Below are 21697 nucleotides of genomic sequence, written 5' to 3' on the forward strand. Positions count from 1 at the left end.
TTCATTTCTACTGCTTGGATCTTACTACCTTGTCTTTTATTAGTTACCAGTGTTTCTAGTCCATATGTTACAATTGGTATGAAATACTGTTTATATAATGTTAATTTTGTTCTTGGGTACTTTGTCATGCCATAAAAGCTCTCTGACTTGATGATAAAATGTTGTACCTTTACTTAGTCTGTTATTAATTTCAGGGTTGATTTAATTTCTTCCATTAATAATGCTACCCAGATATGTAACCTGTTCTACATTCTCTAACTGTTCTCCGTCTCTGTTCACTTGGCTTCTCTGTTTCTCTTTTCCACAGTGCATGACTACAGTTTTCTTTTTACTAATTACAATTCCAAACTATTTCAGATTTTCATTCCAAATGTCCAATCTCCTTTGTACTTTCTTTCTCCCTTTCCCCATATCACCACATAATCTGCAAAGATTAAAGCATTCACGTCATCACTACTGATACTCTGTTTTACATGTTTTATGATTTCATCCATCGATATAATGAACAATAATGGTGACAGTGCACTTCCCTGCTTGAGACCTTTTTTTTTGTACAAAATGTGGAGTGATCAAATCAATCACTACCAATCTGCATTTAGGGCAGTCGCCCAGGTGGCAGATTCCCCATCTGTTGTTTTCCTAGCCTTTTCTTAAATGATCGGAAAGTAATTGGAAATTTACTGAACATCTTCCATGGTAAGTTATTCGAATCCCTAACTCCCCTACCTATGAATGAATATTTGCCCCAATTTGTCCCCTTGAATTCCAGCTTTATCTTCCTATTTGATCTTTTCTACTTTTAAAGACATCACTCAAACATATTTGTCTACTGATGTCATTCAACGCCATCTCTCCACTGACAGCCAGGAACATACCACTTAATCGAGCAGCTCGTCTCCTTTCCCCCAAGTCTTCCCAGCCCAAACTTTGCAACATTTTTGTAATGCTACTCTTTTGTCAGAAAAGGAACTTTCACCCCATCAATGCAGTAATTAAAACTGAAAGAACTTTTCCTATTTGTGAAACTCACAACCTGACTTTTAACCCTGTTTATCATAATACCATTGCCTATTGTCCATCTCACAACATTATCAAGGTCATTTTACAGTTGCTCACAATCTTGTGACTTATTTATTACTCTGTACAGAATAACATCATCAGCAAACAGCCTTATCTTTGATTCCACTTTTTTATCATTGATATATGTAGGAAAATATAAAGGTCCAATAATACTGCCTTGAGGAATTCCCATGATCTACCCTCTTCCAATTTCTTTGCAATCATTTAAGAAAAGGCTAGGGAAACGACAGATGGGGAATCTGCCACCTGGGCAACTGCCCTAAATGCAGATCGGCAGCTTTTTCCAAATCCAAAAATATGAAGATCTTGTTCCTTTTCAGATGTTTTTCCATTATCATTCGCACTGTAAATATCAAGACTATTGTTGATCTATTTGGTCTAAAGCCATATTGTTTTTCCTCTAACTGTGTTTCTATTATATCACTCAGTCTTTTTTCTATGACTTTCTCCATTATTTTTAACCCATGTGATAATAGGGTTATACCTCTATAATTTTCACATTTCTTCCTATTTCCTTTTTTGAGTCACTGCTCCCCACTTGTACACTGCTTTTGCTCTCATGATACAACATATTTATCTTGTTAATTAATGATTTTGGTACATTCCTTTTCAGTAGGCATTCCCATACATGTTTTCTCTTTCTTTTCCCAAATAAAAAAATACAAAGATCTTGTTCCTTCCCAGATGTTTTTCCATTATCATTCGCACTGTAAATATCAAGTCTATTGTTGATCTATTCAGTCTGAAGCCATATTGTTCTTCCTCTAATTGTGTTTCTATTATATCCCTCAGTCTTTTGTCTATGACTTTCTCCATTATTTTTAGCTCATGTGATAATAGGGTTATACCTCTATAATTTTCACATTTCTTCCTATTTCCTTTTTTGAACAATGGTACAATGCTTCCTTGTTGCCAATCTTCAGGTATCCTTTCATCCTTCCATAGGTCACTGAGGGCTTGGTATAGCCACTGTAGTCCAATGCTTCCTGCTGCCTTAATCATATCAGCACTGAATTCGTCTTTTCCACTTGCTTTACCTTTGTTCATTGCTTTCACTGCCCTTTCAAGTTCCAACCATGTTATCGGGTTCCCTTCTTTTTCTGCACCTGTTTTTTCCATTTTCTTATCTCCTTCTTCTTCCAAGCAGTCATTAACATTATACATTTTTTCAAAATACTTTGCCATCTTCTGAAGACCTTTTCCATCATGTATTATGGATCCATCTTCTGTCTCTAATGCCTTGATTTTTTCTTTTCAATGTTATTAGTGTGTATAATAGTTTCTGATTTCCTCAAATATTTGGCTCAATTTTGTTGGTAAACTGTCCCCAACATTACTCCTTTTCTTCTTTGATACTCCTCTTTACTTGTAGTTTCAATCTTTTGTATTCCACATGTAATCTTTCTATCTTATTCCCACCCCTCTCATATGTTTTTTGCTTTTCCATATCCATTTCTTTCTTCACCTTGTTCCTTTCTTTTATTTTGTCTGTCCACCACCATGTCTCCTTTCCCTTAACCTTTGCTTTTGTTTTCCCGCATACCTCAGATGTTGCTTGCACAAATGTCTGTCTTAAATTGTTCCACTCATCTTCTCTACTTTGTATTTCTGTGTTAGGCAACTTCCTTTTTATCCAATCTTGGAATGTCATTCTTTTATTGCTCACCTATTGTCACTCGAAATACTTTCATATGCAATATTGTTAGCTCCATAGCACTTCGCCTAATTCAACCACACATCATAGTGTTAATTATATTTTTGTTTCATACTATTCTTACTGCTAATTAGAAACATGTTTTAGGATTTTGTCAAATATTGTGTACTGTTTAAATATGGCTGATGATGACCCCGAGTAGGGTTGAAACTAGTCACATGTAATGTAAATACATGCAGTGTAAATAAAACTATCTATTGAATAGGTGGAAAACTTTCATGTCTGTAATTTATATGTAATCTCAGTTCAATACGGACCAACAACATGAAATTCACAACCCTTGATTATCTTTGTATTCATGACGTATCTTCCCCATTCTCGGTCTGTTATTATAAAATCGATGAGTGTTCTATACTGTCCATCCCAACTATATCAGCTGATCTTATAGCTATTCCTCTTATTATATTTAAAAATTAGGATGTGTTGTCCTAACATCGAGGTATTTGGTGTTCTTGATTTTTTTTCCCTTTTCTCTTCTGTTTCAAAATGTTCATTACTGTGCATAAGTATTGAAAAATCACTTGACAGTTGCTATACTGTTGGTATATTTCAAAATATGTAATTGTACAGTCTCATCATCATCATCATCATCATCTGGGTATCCTTCCAGCAGGCTGGGTAGGACTTTTGTGGACAACATGCCTCCATCGGTTCCTGTCATTATAGAGTTCCTCTCCTTTCACATCTTGCAGTGTTGTTCCTTTTGCAATAAGGCCTGCATTTATTTGGTCCAGCCACCTTCTTCTGGGACATCCAACTGGTCTCCTTCCTGGTACTGCCATTTCCAAGTATTGCCTGGGGGTTCTAGTCTCTTCCATCCTTTGCACATGCCCAAACCATTTCAACCGTGCAATGTGTAGTCTTTCTTCCATCATACAGGTCACTTGCATTTCATTTCTAATGCACTCATTTCTAATTCTGTCTCTTCTTGTTTTTGCATAGCAGATTATAAAAATTTCATTTCACATGCTTGCAGTTTGCTGATGTCTCCTTTCAGTAACACACAGGTCTCCATCCCATATGTCATGATTGGCAGGAGGTAAGATTTGAACACTGTTTGTTTAGCTTTTACGGGAACTGCTTTGTCCCACACTAGATTTTGTACCTGATAAAAGAACGTGGAACCTTTTGTCACTCTGTTTTGTATTTCCAATTTAGCACGCACTCCCCTGGTTTGATACATTACTTCCAAGATAGCTGAAGCTTTCTACACATTCAATTCTCTCTCTATGAAGTTTGAGGTCACATTCGCTGGGTGTTCTACTCAGTTTCATTGCTAATGTTTTCTTCTTACTCACAGTTAACTTATATTCCTTAAAATTGTGGACTCAGAAATCTAATTTCCTTCGGACTTCTTGCTCTGTTTCTCCCCAAATGGCAACATCATCTGCAAACACTAATGCATTCAAATCCCCAGGTTCTGCAACTTTAATTTCTGTAATGATTACATCCATGAGTGCAAGGAAAAGTAGTGAAGATAGTGCACTGCTTTGTTGTACACCTCTCTTTGTTTGGAACCATTCAGATCTACCATTGCCTATGTGAACACTACTTTCACAGTTTTCATATAGCAATTGGATCTTACGAATTAGAGAACTTGGAGCCCCCAATTTATGAAGACATTCTCATATTTTACTCCTTGGAACACTCTCATAGGCTTTTTCTATATCTAGGAACACTACTATCAGATCTTTCCCTTTTTCCCAGTACTTTTCTATTAGTTGTCTAACGGCAAAAATTAGATCTATTTTTTCCTCTGTTGCCTCTGAAACCGTGCTATTCTTCTTCAAACTGATGTTCTATCCTTGTTCTTAATCTCATCGCCATAATCTTTTTCCATATCTTGAGGCAGTGTGATAGTAGGGTAACTCCTCTGTACTTTGTACACTTTCTTCTGTTTCCTTTCTTGAATATTGGTAAGATCAATCCTTTTTTCCATACATCTGGTATCTTATTTTCTCTCCAGATTACTCCTAGTGTTCAATGTAGCCACTGAAGACCTTGTATGGAAGCTAAATAAAACAATGAAATGTATGAAAAATGAATGAGTCTTGTTGTCCATGCTTATCTCCTCAATCAATCAATCAATCAATCAATCAATCAATCAATCAATCAATCAATCAATCAATCAATCAATCAATCAATCAATCAATCAATCAATCAATCAATCAATCAATCAATCAATCAATCAATCAATCAATCAATCAATCAATCAATCAATCAATCAATCTGCATTTAGGGCTGACACCCAGCTGGCAGATTCCTTATCATTTCTTTACCTCGTCTGTCCTTAAACGATTTCAAAGGAGTTGGAAGAAGACTGAATAGGGATGTATAGAACTAGCACCGATAGAGCACATTGCTGTTTTACTGGGTAAGTGCAATGCACTCTTCATTTGTCTCCTGTGTACTCATGCTGCTAAATATCCATGAATTTAAGTTGCTTAAATTGTTATTTTCGTGACTATGTCGAGCTGCTGCAGTGTTCCTCTTTGAAAATATCAGGGAAGCCCATTTTCGCTTTACCAGTTTCCACAAAATAAAGAAATGAGGAAGAAATGGTTACATGCCATTAGAAGGAAAAATTTCGGTGAGAAGAATCCGTAGGATGTTAAACGGTTTTTTTTTTTTCACCTATTCAATACATATAAGTTTTATAAATTAGGAATTTATTGTAGATTCCACTTGAGACATGTTTCGCCCTTCATTGAGGGCATCATCAGTCAAAATATCACCTCAAGGTAAAAAATCAGGTAACTGGTTAGTAGTAGACATGTACAAATTATTACATATTATTAACAACATATAAAAATTAAGTATGGGAAAAAATTTTTTTGCACAAAAGTGATGGTTGAACATGTAGGTTTAGATGAAAAGTCAGCACCAATGCCTAAAAATAACAAAGTAGAGTTCTGCAGTGGTGCTCTGGAGAAACAGTTGACGCAATCATATGAAAATAAAAAGTTTAAAAAATATTTACAATAAAACAATTAAGGGAGAAAAGTATTAAAGTATTAAAGGGTGTTCCCATTATTTTCAACCCAGTGACTTCACGAAAATTTTGTTGGGCAAGTGCGATTTACAAAGGGAAATAATTCCTATTTTCTACCTATAAACTGATTAGGCATGTTGATAACAACCACCGAATTTATGCGTTTGAATTTAAAGGTGAGAGAGCAAGATTAAAACCGGGCGCTGTTCCATTGCTTTTTCCGTCGACCACGAACACAACGAAAACAGTGAAGAGGCCATACACCAGAAATTTGCCTGATTACCACGATAAGCCTACAATATCGGGATATGCAGAAATAACCTCCCTTGAAGTACGGGAAGAAATCGTGAATAAACCCGAAGAAGTGAATGTTACATTTGTGACTCCCATATTCAAAGACACCAACAATCAAAAATTTCTAGAGGTAATTTGGTTGTTGAGCAAGCAATGCGTAATCATGATGCCATACTGCTTTATACAGGGTTTGTAGACGTCCAACATCGTAATTTGGTGTTTGCTGTTCTGAAAGAAAACAGATAATTTACAGATATTCCCTCTTGAACCCAGACTATGTTTCTTCTTGGCTGTTATGAAGCTAAGGGCAACAAATCTGACAAAGAACTTCGGAATTCGGAATTCATAAAACTACTGTTGGGAGAAATTTAATGTTTGGATTAATTTCATGTACTGCCAATTTAAAGAGTTGAACATTTGGCCTGATAGAGAAAATATCCTTGAAAACAGCCCCCATGTTTTTAGACAGAAATGCCCCTCAACTAGAGTTATAACTGTTGCAACTGAGATTATACAAAGCAAAACTTGTTCCAAGGGCAAACATTCCACTTTCATAGGGCTAGCTGGCCTCAACCGTTTGGTAGGGGGATGCTGAAAACTTTATAAATTTTGGCTACATGTTTCTGAACACTGAATAATACCAGTCTTGGGCAAGTGCTCTAATGCGTAGCTTACAGCAGCAATAAGCTTACAACATGCCTTGGGGCCTGCTTCAGCAAAACGTTCACATTCCCCTCCTAGAATATCATGAGGTAATCCTAAAATAAACTTCACATCATAGGTCTTATGTTTTGTGTACTCAGATTGCACAGCACTGCATTTTAGAATTTCAACCTTTTATAAACAAAACAAACTTTCCACTGAAAAGTCTGTATCCAACATAACACAATGATTTGTAGTTGGAAACAGGTGTTCCATCTATTTCCGATTTTCTAAATGCGAAATAATCCATCAGATGCAAATTTGTGATAGTGATCTTCACCTTATGGCTGATGGTCAAACTCAAGAATATTCACATGCCTTTGATGGTGGACAGAGGCTGTATCTGCAGTTTCATGTAAGCCATCAAACTTAAAAAATACATGAATCGAAGTATATAAGCAAGGGGAGCAAGTGCGTGTTTAAATATCTATTTATGATTTAAGTCTTGTGGAGGTACATTTATATATTTATCAATGTACAATAATCAAGTAATTGTTATATTAAGGAAAAGGCATGCTGACACCTATTCATTATTTGGATAATAAAGCGTGTTAGAATTTTCTAATTACCGCTGTACTGGTACTAATTCTTCTTTCCTCTTGCTAGTTTCAGCGTTTATGGTCCGTAACTCATTTTGCAGCTGTTTAAGGCTTTAACACTGAAAATCGTCGATAATATACCAGGGGATATACCTATACAATTAATTAATATAGTCTTGGAGTAATATTAGAGAGGATACAATCGGCTTTAGCTCAGAAAACTCGGTCACATTCTATACATTACTCGCAACTGACTGGGATAAACATAAGACGATCGCCTTGCGCTTACCCAGTAGTACACGAGCGCTATCTGGCGTGAACTTTCTCTGCCTACATCCCTGAATTAGTCATAGGCCTTCTTGAAATCAATAAAAATCAATACTACTGGTTTGGCATGAAGAAAATTGATTTTGATGATGCTCTTGTGAAAAGATCTGTTTGCTGCAGGAGCAGGTATTTATTTATTTATTTATTTATGTATTTATTTATTTATTTATTTATTTATTTATTTATTTATTAGATACAGCATAGGGAGGAAGATTTTACACTAATAATAACAAGTTTAAATAAGTATAAAAGATAACAATCAGTATAAACAATAATATTAAGTACCAACAGCAAATTATTAACAATAACATTTTAACAACAATGGAAGCTGGCTTGATATTCACATAACTGTGGAACAACAATAGTTTCAATGTGACTTTGAAGAGTTTAAAAAAAGATTTCATAGACAACTGAATAAAGAGATATTCCTCTATACTTATTCACATCTACTTTATTGCTGCTTTTTTTATAGAGGGGATGTACAAGAGCCGATTGCCACTCCTTACAAATAGTTTCTGTTTCTCATATATCATGAAAGAATTCTTCCATTTTGGCCAATTTTTAAAAGTTTGGCAACTATAGAATCCTTGTCTTGTGTCATTTTGTTGGGAAAAGATGCAATGATTTGGGTGATTTCTTCTCGATGCTGAGGAAGAGAATCAAGTGAAATTAAGGATGGACCAGAAATTGTAATTTCTGATTCTGGAGTAGACCACTGGGGGAGGCAAGCTGAGTAAGGATTCAAAATATTGAGCTAATTGTTCACAATTAATTGTCATGATTATTCAGAATAAGACTGAAATTTGTTTTACTTATTACGGATAACTTTAGTAGCCAGTTTATGTTGGATGAAGAACTCTTCAATTATTCCTGTCTCATTCCAGCGATTTCAGACTTGAGATCATTTTTGGATAGCTTTATCACACTATTCAGTCCAACATGGGTGTTCTTTTTTCCCTGCTAAATTGATCATTAGAGTATCAGTACGATATCCTGAACGTTCATGAAAATATCTTCCCACTTGTGCGATTCTAAAGACTCGAACTCTATCTTGTAAACGTGAATGATATTTTGATTTGGTTCAAACTGCACTATAACCTTTGTTAGATAATGGTCCAAATTATTATTATTATTATTATTATTATTATTATTATTATTATTATTATTATTATTATTATTATTATTATTTAAGGCATTACACTAACACTTACCTGTTTATCCTTGTATTTGATGATGTCACTGATACGGTCTACCACATAGAAGCATTCGTCTTCATCATAATAAACCATATCACCTGTGTGAAACCAACCTTGATCATCAACCATAGCTTTACTGTTACCGTAGTAGCCTTTTGTAAGCCAGGGACTGGAGATGCACAGCTCTCCCCACACCATTGGTCCCACACACTTGCCTGTAGTTAAGTCTACAACCTAGAAAACAAACCATTTGTCAATTAATGTTTGCAGATTTGTATGATGTACTAGCTTAAGAACTCATTCTTTGCATGGATTGTGGAAAGGGATGAAAGTACTTTAACTATTGTAGCAGGTTGTAAACTTATTATTCTTCCTCTTCTTCTTCTTCATCCATTTCCTTTTATAGATTCTCTCTGGGTAGGGTAGTGTACCAAAAGCCTCCACCTTACTCAATCTTTCCACCATTCCTCTTCTAGCACTTTATTGCTATCGACTCCTCTATTTGCGATACAGTCCACAACAGAGCTCCTCCATCTTATTCTAGGCTGTCCCCTAGGCTTCTTTCCAGTCTAGGAAAACAGCAGATAGGGAATCTGCCACCTGGGCGACTGCCCTAAATGCAGATCAGTAGCGATTGATTGATTCTCTCTGTATCCATGAATGTTCTCTTTGGTATTCTCTTTCCTGGCATTCTCATAATGTGTCCAAACCATTTTAGCTTTGCTATATCAATGAAAATCTATGTAAATTTCAGGTCATTAAATCTCCTCTGTAGGTCATCAGTCCAAATTATTCACCTTTTGTGATTCCTTTTTGCACTTTTCGTGAGTTCAAAGAAATTTTTTTTGCTAGTTGCTCTACGTCACACCGACATAGATAGGTCTTATGGTGACGATGGGACAGGAAAGGGCTAGGAGTGGGAAGGAAGCGGCCATGGCCTTAATTAAGGTACAGCCCCAGCATTTGCCTGGTGTGAAAATGGGAAACCACGGAAAACCATTTTCAGGGCTGCCGACAGTAGGGTTCGAACCTACTATCTCCCGAATACTGGATACTGGCCGCACTTAAGCGACTCATCTCATTGATAATTGGGTCATGAAATTTACCTTGATCCTTCTTGGATTAAGAACCCACATTATTCCTCCTTACATTATGACTTGTGAAGAAATGACCTATGGAGGAGACTGGAGGACCAGCATACTCCTTTACTTTTTCTTATCCTCCAATAGGAGTATTCAAGGAAACACATGTCTATTTCATTATAAAGACTGAGCTGTTTATTGCTCTACCCTCAACAGGTTTTGGGTGCATTGACTCAGTGCTCTGGAGAGTGTAATCTTGTAAACTTTTGACATGCAGCTTGATACTACGATTTTAACCAAGGACATTCTAATCATTTATGTTAGACAAACACCTACATTGATATCCTCTTTTTACGATTTGTAGGAACAATCAGGATCCTGATTATTCACCTTACAGGTTTGAGTTTGAGGCTGATGATGCCCTTAATATGGGCGAAACATGTCCCTTGTAACTTTTTATGCTAAGATTTAATTCTTAATTTACTAGATCTCTTTGTATTGATTAGGTTGATATTAAAAGTAACACTTGAAACATATTTTGTATTTAAATACTGCTTATTCGAGCAGCTCGTCTCCTTACTCCCAAGTCTTTCCAGCCCAAAGTTTGCAACATGTTTGTAGAACAACTCTTTTTTTACAGAAAAATCACCCACAACAAATAGTGCTGCTTTCCTTTGAATTTTTCTCAGTTCTCGTATCAAGTAGTCCTCGTGTAAGAACCATACACTACTTGGGGTTTCACCAGAGACTTAAAACACCCTTTCCTTTAAACCCCTAAACCCTCATAACTAATGAAAAGATCTGTAACCTTTCTTTACAACCCCTTTAATGTAATTATCCCAATGAAGGTTGTTCCGGGGATTTCGTGGAACACAGAGGTGTAAGAAGGTGCGGGCGTGAATGGTTGGACAGAGAAAAGATAGTCATAGAAAAACATAGTCACCCCCATAGAGGGTGAACACTCCTTATTCCCTAAGTTGCATATTTCCCAGCAGGGATCTGAATAGAGTCCTTATATTTTACTGAAAATTTACATTTGAAAGGTGATATTAAACTTTAGAAATTTACATTAAGAAAGAAGTTTGAAACCTTCCCCTCTGTATCTATCACATATTTAAAAGATGTCTGCCATTACCTTGAGCTGGTGAGCCTTCCAATGATGGGCAGGGCTGCCCCTGCCTCCACTTACACTGTATGCACTCTAAGACCAGAGTGACAAAGATAACAAAATGGCCCAAAAGCGCCCAGCTTGTATAGCAACTCAGAGGGATGTTTCCCAAACTCTCTCGACCTAGGCAGAATGGCTGTACACACCCCTAATTTTAATTGGCTATAAAAATATATACAAACATTTCTGATTGGTCCCTCACATAAGGAAGAAGGAAGTTGAAGAAATGCTGACAACCTCAGCATATTAAAAAAAGTGTACAAACTCTTCAGGTTCACAAATCTTGAAAATAGAGCATATCCTTAAAAATTAATTGACTGTCCTCCAGCCAGATGGGGCACATAAGACTATAGCAGAGACATCTAAAGATTAGAGGTCCAAACTTCTCTAGATACACAGTTCAGGGTTTACATCACAGATGGCCTACTAGAAGGTGCGCAGTTCAATTGAACAGAGAAGGTGTACCTCCAGTACAAAGGTCATTCTGTACATTATCACCTAAGCACTTACAGTGATCCCCATAAGGAATTTTTATCCCATCAACACAGTAATTAAAAGTGACAGGACTTTTCCTCTTGATGAAACAACCTGACTTTTCATCCCATTTATCATCATACCATTCTCTGCTGTCCATCTCACAACATTATCTAGGTCTTTGTGTAGTTGTTCACAATGCTGTAACTTATGTACTGATTGATACAGGAGGTGCATATCCTATTATAAGTTGCTTTTTATGTTCCTAAATTTCTAAACACTAAATGACTTACCATATCTATATATATAAAATAACTTGTCCTGACTGACTGACTGACTGACTGACTGACTGACTGACTGACTGACTGACTGATTCATCATCGCCAAGCCAAAACTACTGGACACAAAGAAATGAAATTTTGGGGATACATTCATATTACAATGTAGGTGCTTGCTAAGGAAGAATTCTTGGATATACCATTGCTAAGGGGGTGAAAATGGGGGTGAATTTTTAAAATGAGCGTATCTAAATCTCGAAAACTGAACAGTTTAAAGACATGAAAATTGGCACTTGGAATCTCCTTTAAAAATTAAGCAACACAAATTTTTTTTCTTCAGAAAATCCCATTAAGGGGGTGAAAAAAGGGGAAAAGGAGTTGAACACCTTATATGAGGAGACATATATCTCAAAAACTGAAGATGTTACAGACATAAAAATTGGTATTTAAAATCTCCTTTGACAATAAAGAAATACGTATTTTTGTGTTTTTTGATAATCCGGTAAATAGGGGGTGAACAGGAGTGACAAACAGGGTGAATTTTTAAAAAGAATATGTCTGCAAATTATCTCAGACACGTAACATATTAAAGATTTGAAAACTGGTATCTGGAATTTCCTGTAAAATTAAAGAATCATTTTTTTTTTTTTTGGAAAATCCACTTAAAGTGAACTGAAATGGGGGTGAATTTTTAAAATTAGCATATCTACAGTACATCCAAAAACTTAACATGTTGCAGACGTGAAAATTGGTATTTGGAATCTCCTTTAAAAATAAGGAAACACGCATTCCTTGGTTTCGGGAAAAAAACTCTTAACGGGGGGGTGGGGTGAAAGAATTGAAAAATCAGTTGGTTTAATTGTATGAGAATGTATACCATAATATATATACCAAAAAATCTAAAATGTTACAAACATAAAAACTGGTATTTGGAATCTCCTTTAAAAATAAAGACACATGCATTTGGGGGGGAATCAACTTTGTAAGGGAGAGGGGGGATGAAAACGGAGACGAATTCCTTTTATGATGATATATCTAAAAAAACTGAAGATGTTATAGTCTTGATCATTGGTATTTGGAAGCTCTTTTAAAAAATACGTGTGCTGTTTGTTTTTGGAAAATTCACTTGAGTGGGGAGTGTGAAAGGAAGTAAAAAAATTGAATTCTTTTTTCTGGAGAAACTTATATCTAAAAACGGAAGGTTACAGGCGTGGAAATTGATATTTGGAATCTCCTTTAAAAAGAAAGAAACACACATATTTTGGGTGGGGGGGGAAACCAACTTAAGGGGTGGGGGTGGAATGAAATAGGAGTTGAATTCTTTTCATGAGGATACTTCTATCTCAAAATCTGAAGATGTTACAGACATGAAAATTTGTATTTGGAATTTTCTTTCAAAGTAGCACGTAATCTTTAGTCTTTGGAAAATCCACATAAGGGATTGAAAAATTAGTTGAATTCTTTGTACGAGGATACTTATATCTCAAAAACTAAAGATGTTGCAGATGTGAAAATTAGTATTTGAAATATCCTTTTAAAATAAAGAAGCATGCTTTTGGGGGGGAATCAACTTTTGGGCAGGGGCGGTAAAAAGGAGTTGAATTCCTTTTTATGAGGATACATATGTCTCAAAACTGAAGATCTTACAGTCGTGATAATTGGCATTTGGAAGCTCCTTTATAAATAAACAAGTATTTTTGGTTTTCGGAAAATTCACTTCAGGAAGGAGGGTGAAAGAGAGTGAAAAAATGTAATTCTTTTTATGGAGAAACCTGTATCTCAAAAACTTAAGGTTATACATGTGAAAATTTGTATTTTGTAATCTCCTTTAAAAATAAAGTAACACGCATTTTTGAAGGGGGGGGGGGGGGGGAGATCGACTTAACAGGGCTGGGGTGAAAAAGGAGTTGAATTCTCTTTATGAGGATACTTACATCTCAAGAACTGAAGGTGTTAGAGGCATGAACATTTGTATTTGGAATCTTTTTTCAAAGTAAAGAAACACATGTTCTTTTGTCCTCGGAAAGTCCATATAAGGGGGGGGTGAATGAACTGAAAAATTAGTTGAATTCTTTGTATGAGGATACTTATTAGTCAAAAACTAAAGATGTTAAAGACGTGAAAATTGTTTTTTGGAACCTCCTTTAAAAATAAAGAAACATGCACTTTTGGGGAGGGAGGAATCAACTTAACAGGGGGTGAAAACAAATTGAATTACTTTTGTGAGGATACTTATATCTAAAAAACTGAAGATGTTACAGACATGAAAATTATTGTTTGGAATTTCCTTTTAAAATAAAAAAACACGCATTTGTTTTTTTCCATAAATCGACGTAAGGAGTGCGGTGTTGAAAATAAGTACATAAGGAGTTGAAATATGTTTATGAGGATACTTTATCTTAAAAACTGAAGCTGTTACAGGCGTGAAAGTTGGTATTTTGAATTTCCTTTCAAAATAAAGAAACATGTACTTTTTGTTTTCCAAAAGTCCACTTAAGGCGGGAGAGGGGTGGAAAGAAGTGAAGAAGAAGAAGTTGAATTATTCTTATGTGTATAGGCCTACATTTATCTCAAAAAATGGAAGGTGTTACAGACGTACAGACATGAAAATTGGTATTTGGGATCACCTTTAAAAATAAGGAGACATGTATTTTGTTTTAGAAAAATACACTTAGATGGGTTGGGGGTAGGGGAAGGACTGATCAAGGGGTTGAATTATTTTTATGGGGATAATTATGTATATCTCAAAAATTAAAGATGTTACAGATGTGGGAATAGGTATTTGGAATCTTCTTTAAAAATAAAGGAACATGTATTTATTTTTTCGAATTGAGAGAAGACTGTTTCTCACATGTACAGTTCTATGTCGCATGGTCATCTTAGCCCCAAAAGGTAATATCATAAACATGGTTTACAAAGAATTTCTGGGGTAAATGAAACTCAATTTTTGGGTGAGTTTTTATAGTTTAGGAATTTTCAGATAATGTCTTAGTACAATGCCGAGGAACGATTACTTTGATCAAATTACAAAATACACGTGAGCAAAGCTGCGGGTAATTGCTGGTTTATCTTTAATAACAAAAGGAAGTGTTTGTCTGTCTGTCTGTCTGTCTGTGCGCGATGCCCAACAAAATCTACAGCACGCAGAGATCTGAAATTTTGAACATAGGTAGACGGAACGGGGTCCGAATGCACCTCGAAGCCGGAATTTTCATTTTTGTTTTTGTTGGCGAGTTACGATTGATAAACCATTGGAATTAAATAATTGAAAAGGAGGTTCAACCTATTCAATACTTAAAAGAAGGAAATGCAATAATCATATTCCTATTTAAATGGGACCGGTTTCGACCTTAGTCCAGGTCGTCATCAGCCGTAAAAAGATGTAAGAGAAGGCTTTTTGTTTAGCTTGGTTAGCTTGTGCATTTAAAGATAAAAACTTCATTGTTCCGTATTGAAATTATTGATGTTAAAAATTAAATAATTGAAAAGGAGGTTCAACCTATTCAATACTTAAAAGAAGGAAATGCAGTAATCACATTCCTATTTAAATGGGACCGGTTTCGACCTTAGTCCAGGTCATCATCAGCCGTAAAAAGATGTAAGAGAAGGCTTTTTGTTTAGCTTGGTTAGCTTGTGCATTTAAAGATAAAAACTTCATTGTTCCGTATTGAAATTATTGATGTTAAAAATTAAATAATTGAAAAGGAGGTTCAACCTATTCAATACTTAAAAGAAGAAAAAAGCAGTAATCACATTCCTATTTAAATGGGACCAGTTTCGACCTTAGTCCAGGTCATCATCAGCCGTAAAAAGATGTAAGAGAAGGCTTTTTGTTTAGCTTGGTTAGCTTGTGCATTTAAAGATAAAAACTTCATTGTTCCGTATTGAAATTATTGATGTTAAAAATTAAATAATTGAAAAGGAGGTTCAACCTATTCAATACTTAAAAGAAGGAAATGCAGTAATCACATTCCTATTTAAATGGGACCGGTTTCGACCTTAGTCCAGGTCATCATCAGCCATAAAAAGATGTACGATGTTTATGAATATTGGAGGTCAGTTTCACACTTTGATGACATCAGCCGTAAAAAGATGTACGATGTTTATGAATATTGGAGGTCAGTTTCACACTTTGATGATGACCTGGACTAAGGTCGAAACCGGTCCCATTTAAATAGGAATGTGATTACTGCATTTCCTTCTTTTAAGTATTGAATAGGTTGAACCTCCTTTTCAATTATTTAATTTTTAACATCAATAATTTCAATACGGAACAATGAAGTTTTTATCTTTAAATGCACAAGCTAACCAAGCTAAACAAAAAGCCTTCTCTTACATCTTTTTACGGCTGATGATGACCTGGACTAAGGTCGAAACCGGTCCCATTTAAATAGGAATGTGATTACTGCATTTCCTTCTTTTAAGTATTGAATAGGTTGAACCTCCTTTTCAATTATTTAATTTTTAACATCAATAATTTCAATACGGAACAATGAAGTTTTTATCTTTAAACCATTGGAAGACGTGTACTGAGATATGACAATCCAACGTGCTGTCACCAAGATTATATGCATAGAGTCACTGTCGCTATGCAACGTACATAAGGTAGGTACAGAACACAATTCAAGGAGCCATTTTACGTCCATGGCGTAGGAAGCTGTTTTTGGTCTTATATGGTTTGAGGGCATATGATGCTGTTGATTGTGATTCGTCCGTCGGATGGGGACGTAAAGTCTTGAGCTATTCGAGAGGAGTGGGCTATGTGCCTGTGCCAGATTTCATCCTCTTCATTCTTACTATCATATATCATGTCATTCATTTCCTCTCATTAACTTGTCTGATTAGGGTGACATCATGAAAGATATCAGGTCGTAAAACCTTGCTACGAAGATTCATCTCACTTCATACCCAAACCGCGTAGAGAAAGGGGACAAGGGTTAGACATGTATACATTTAGAGGAAATATATAAGACGTATGGCTGTGTCTAACAGCAATTCTTGCACCAAGACATGAAGCTGTCAACGTCATCAATAAGCAACAATCACAAGAATTATCCGGTTACCATGTTATCTTTCACCTAACTCAATCTCATATTTTATTACTTCATTTAGATAAAATGTAGGCTAAAGTAAAGAAGATTAGATTATAATAAACACGCACAGATCTGAAAATTTGAACATTCATGGCCACAGCATTTAATTATGCATGGCTATGTCAAAGAGCAATTCTTGCTCCAAGAAGTGAAGCTGTCAACGGTATCAACAAGCAACTTTTACAAGAATTACCCGATGTTCTACAAAGTTACAACTCTATCGACTACATGGCAGAGCTTTTGAAACACTTGGAGTTACCTGGAGTACCCTCGAAAATCTTAGAGCGGACGATTGTGGCACCGATTATCCTTCTTAAGAATAAGAATCCTGCCCCCTGCAATGAACACGACTCTGAAACTGATGACTAATATTATTGAAGCCATTCTCATGATTGGGCATGCCATGAGAGAAGTAATATTCATTCCTCGGATTCGAATAGTTTGTTCGGATATACAGTTTAAGTTTAGATGTTTGCAGTTCCCCGTTTGTTTCAGTTTCGCTATAAACATTAACAAGGCACGAGAACAATCCCTTACAGATGTAGGACACCATCTTTGAAAAGACTGCTTCTACCATTGTCAACTGTACGTGGTTTGTTCAAGAGTTGGAAAGGCAAACGTACTATATATATTAGCTCCATTTGGAAGGACACTAATACAGTTCAACCGGAAGCTCTATAAGGAAAAAATAGTTTTTATTATATAAAACAGTTGAATTAATGAACGCAGGTAAAGCCGCGAGTACATGCTAGTATATCTATATATATATAATAGCTTGTCCTGACTGACTGACTGACTGACTGACTGACTGATTCATCATCGCCGAGCCAAAACTACTGGACATAATGAAATGAAATTTTGGGGATACATTAATATTAAGATATAGGTGCTCGCTAAGAGAGGATTTTTGGATATTCCGTTGCTAAGGGGGTGAAAAGGGGGGGTGACGTTTTAAAATGAGTGCACTTATATCTCAAAACTTTAAAAGTTTACAAATGTAAAAATTGGTATTTAGAATCTTCTTTGAAAATAAGGAAAAACGTATTTTTTTGTTTTCAGAAAATCCCAATAGGAGGGGTGGTAAGGGGTGAAAAACGGTTGAACGCATTTAATGAGGATACCTATATCTAAGAAACTGAAGATATTACAGACCTGAAAATTGGTGTTTTGGATCTCCTTTTAAAATAAAGAAACACGTATTTTTTGTTTTTGGAAAATCCAATTAATCGGGGGGTGAAAAGGGGGTGAATTTTTAAAATGAGTGTACCTATATCTCCAAATTTTAAAGTTTACAGATGCAAAATTAGGTATTTAGAATCATCATTAAAAGTAAAGAAACATATATTTTTTTGTTTTCAGAAAATCCCAATAGGACGGGTGAAAAAAGGGTGAAAAAAGGGGTTGAATGCCTTTAATCAGGATACCGGTACTTATATCTCAGAAACTGTAGAAATTACAGACCTGAAAATTGGTACTTTGATCTCTTTTAAAAATAAAGAAACACGTATTTTTTGTTTTTGGAAAATCCAATTAATGGGTGGGGGAAAAGGGGGGTGAAATTTTAAAATGAGTGTATCTATATACCAAAACTTTAAAAGTTTGCACATGTAAAAATTGATATTTAGAATCTCCTTTAAAAATAAAGGAACACTATTTTTTGTTTTCTTTAAATCCGAATAGGAGGGGGTGTAAAAGGGTGAATAATGGGTTGAATGCCTTCAATGAGGATACATATATCTCAGAAACTGAAGATATTACAGAACTGAAAATTTGTATATGGGATCTCCTTTAAATATAAAGAAACACGTTTTTTTTTAAATTCCAATTAAAGGAGGTTAAACAGGAGTGACATATTGCGGTGAATTTTTTGAAAGACTATATCTACAGAATATCAGAGAAACGTAGAATGTTACAGACGTAAAAAGTGGTATTTGGAATCTTCTGTAAATGAAAGAAACATAGGTGATTTGTTTTTGGAAACTCCTCCTAAGGGGAACTAAAAAGTGGATGAAATTTTAAATTGAGAATTTATACAGTATATCTCAAAAACTGAACATGTTACAAAAGTGAAAATTGGTTTTTTATCTCTATTAAAAATAAAGAAACGTGTATTTTTTGTTTTCGGCAATACAACTTGGGTGGAAGGGGGGGGTAAAAAGTGACTGAAAATGGTGTTGAATTCTTTTAATTAGGCTACAGTTATCTCAAAAATGAAGATGTTACAGACGTGAAATATGATATTTGGAATCTGCTTTAAAAGTAGACAAACACGTATTCTCGGAAAATCCAATGAAGGAGGAGGGGGGGGTAGGTGAAAGAATTGAACAGTTAATTGAATTAATTGTTCAAGAATACATATATCTATTAAAAATTAAAGTTGTTAGGGCGTACAGACGTGAAAATTGGTATTTGGATCTCCTTTAAAAACAAAGAAAAACGAGTTTTGGTTGGCAAATCATCTTGGGCGCCGGGAGTGAAAAGGAGTTGAATTCCTTTCATGAGGACACATAAATCAAAAACTGAAGAAGTTACAGAGTCACAGTCGTGATGACTGGTATTTAGAAGATCCTTTACTATTAAAGGAACAAGTATTTTTTGCCGGAAAATTCACTTGGGGGGGGGGGGGGAGTGTGAAAGTGGAAAAAAAGTGAATTATTTTAATCTCAAAACTGAAGGTAATAGACGTAAACAATGGTGTTTGGAATCTCCTTTAAACATAAAGAAACACGCCTTCTTTTAGTTTCTTTTGGGGGGTAGGTAAATAAACTTTACGGCGGTGGGGTGTAAAAGGAGGTTAGACCAATTGATTTTACTGTTCATAATGTATTTATAAGGAGCCTCCGTTGCTCAGGCGGCAGCGCGCCGGCCTCATACAGCTTGGTTCCGTGGTTCAAATCCCGGTCTCTCCATGTGACATTCGTGCTGGACAAACCGGAGGTGGTACAGGTTTTTCTCCAGATACTCCGGTTTTCCCTGTCATCATTCATTCCAGCAATACTGTCCAATATCATTTCATTTCATTTGTCATCTACTAATCATTGCCGTAGGGGAGTGCGACAGATTTCGGCTGCCGGCACAATTCCTATTGTCGTCGCTAGATGGGGGCTTTATTCATTCCATTCCTGATCCTGCCGAATGACTGGAAACGGGCTGTAGATTTTCGATGTACTTATTCTGATCATAAACCGATCATTTTTAATCTTTCCTGGGTTCGTTTTCAAGAGCCATCCTTCCCTTCGGAGAACGTTCTTAGATTACAGTAGATTCTCCTGACATATAAAATAAAAATTTAAACACATTTGAAATAAAGGATAGGAATGAGATTGACCGTCCAATTTTTCGCCTCCATAATAAGGTCAATAATGCACGGAAGTATGTCATTCGTATGGCCAGAAATCCCGCACACTTGCCTACACCCGACAATGGTGCTGGTCACATTCTCAACAATGACAATGGCAGCAGATGTAATTTACCGGCAAGTAGCGGTCTTGCATCTTGCTGTGGGGTCCAGATCATCTATAATAATAATAATAATAATAATAATAATAATAATAATAATAATAATAATAATAATAATAATAATAATAATAATAATAAAGAAAATGTTTTGGACCGTCGTCAAATGTGCGGACCGCGCTAGAAACGGGTCCTGGACGGGTAATGACTAAGAATGCAGTCCGGTCGCGGGTTCAGTACCGCCAAGGCCCCCAAGGCACACCACGCCCGATCTCCTGAAGGATTTGTTCCATATTAAAAATGCTTATAGGAAAAGATGGCAAAGATTTAGGGACCCAAGTGACCGGGTGGAATACCTGGACCTAGCCCGGGAAGGACGAAATCGATTGCTGGAAAGAAAGATTGAAAAATGGGAGGAAACTTGCCGTAATCTATTAGAAAACGAGTCAGATCGCGAATTTTGGTGGATTCCCTCAGAAAAAGAGTCAGATCGTGAATTTCGGCGGATTATATATAAAACAATAAGCATTCAAATATAAATTTCAGTACAATACCGTAGTGAAGCACGGGTATCTTGCTAGTATATATATAAAATAACTTGTCCTGACTGACTGATTCATCATCGCCAAGCCAAAACTACTGGACATAAAGAAATGAAATTTTGGGGATACATTCATATTAACATGTAAGTGCTTGCTAAGGGAGGATTTTTGGATATTCCATCGCTAAGAGGGTGAAAAGGGGGTGAATTTTTAAAATGAGGATATCTATATCTCAAAAACATAAAAGATTACAAATGTAAAAATTGGTATTTGTAATCTCCTTTAAAAATAAAGAAACATGTATTTTTTTTTTGTTTTTCGAAAATCCCATTGGGGGGGGGGGGGTTTGAAAAAAGAGGGAAAGGGGTTTGAACAACTTTTATGAGGAGACTTATATCTCAAAAACTAAAGATGTTAAAGACGTGAAAATTGGTATTTGGAATCTCCTTTAAAAATAAAGAAACATGCACTTTTGGGGAGGGAGGAATCAACTTAATGGGTAGGAAGGGGGAGGGGGTGAAAACAAGTTGATTTACTTTTATGAGGATACTTATATCTCAAAAAATGAAGATGTTACAGATGTGAAAGTTGGTTTTTTGAATTTCCTTTCAAAATAAGGAAATACGTACTTTTTTATTTGAAAGTCCACTTCAGGTGGGAGAGGCGTGGAAAGAAGTAGAAGTTGAATTATTCTTATGAGTACACATTAATGTCAAAAATCGAAGGTGTTACAGACGAACAGGCATGAAAACTGGTATTT

At 35.7% G+C, this 21697-nt stretch overlaps 1 protein-coding gene across 1 annotated transcript in view; it reads right to left on the reverse strand.

The window, feature by feature from the left end:
* Positions 1 to 21697, reverse strand: part of LOC136865943 (luciferin 4-monooxygenase) — a 181575-nt gene that overhangs the window by 11878 nt on the left and 148000 nt on the right. Inside the window, exon 6 of the mRNA XM_067142503.2 lies at positions 8860 to 9078. Coding sequence (XP_066998604.2) covers positions 8860 to 9078 — 219 coding nt within the window. The remainder of the gene's footprint in view (positions 1 to 8859; positions 9079 to 21697) is intronic.

The sequence above is a fragment of the Anabrus simplex genome, chromosome 3 (genome assembly GCF_040414725.1).
Source record: "Anabrus simplex isolate iqAnaSimp1 chromosome 3, ASM4041472v1, whole genome shotgun sequence".
In the NCBI taxonomy this organism is placed as follows: Eukaryota; Metazoa; Arthropoda; class Insecta; order Orthoptera; family Tettigoniidae; genus Anabrus; species Anabrus simplex.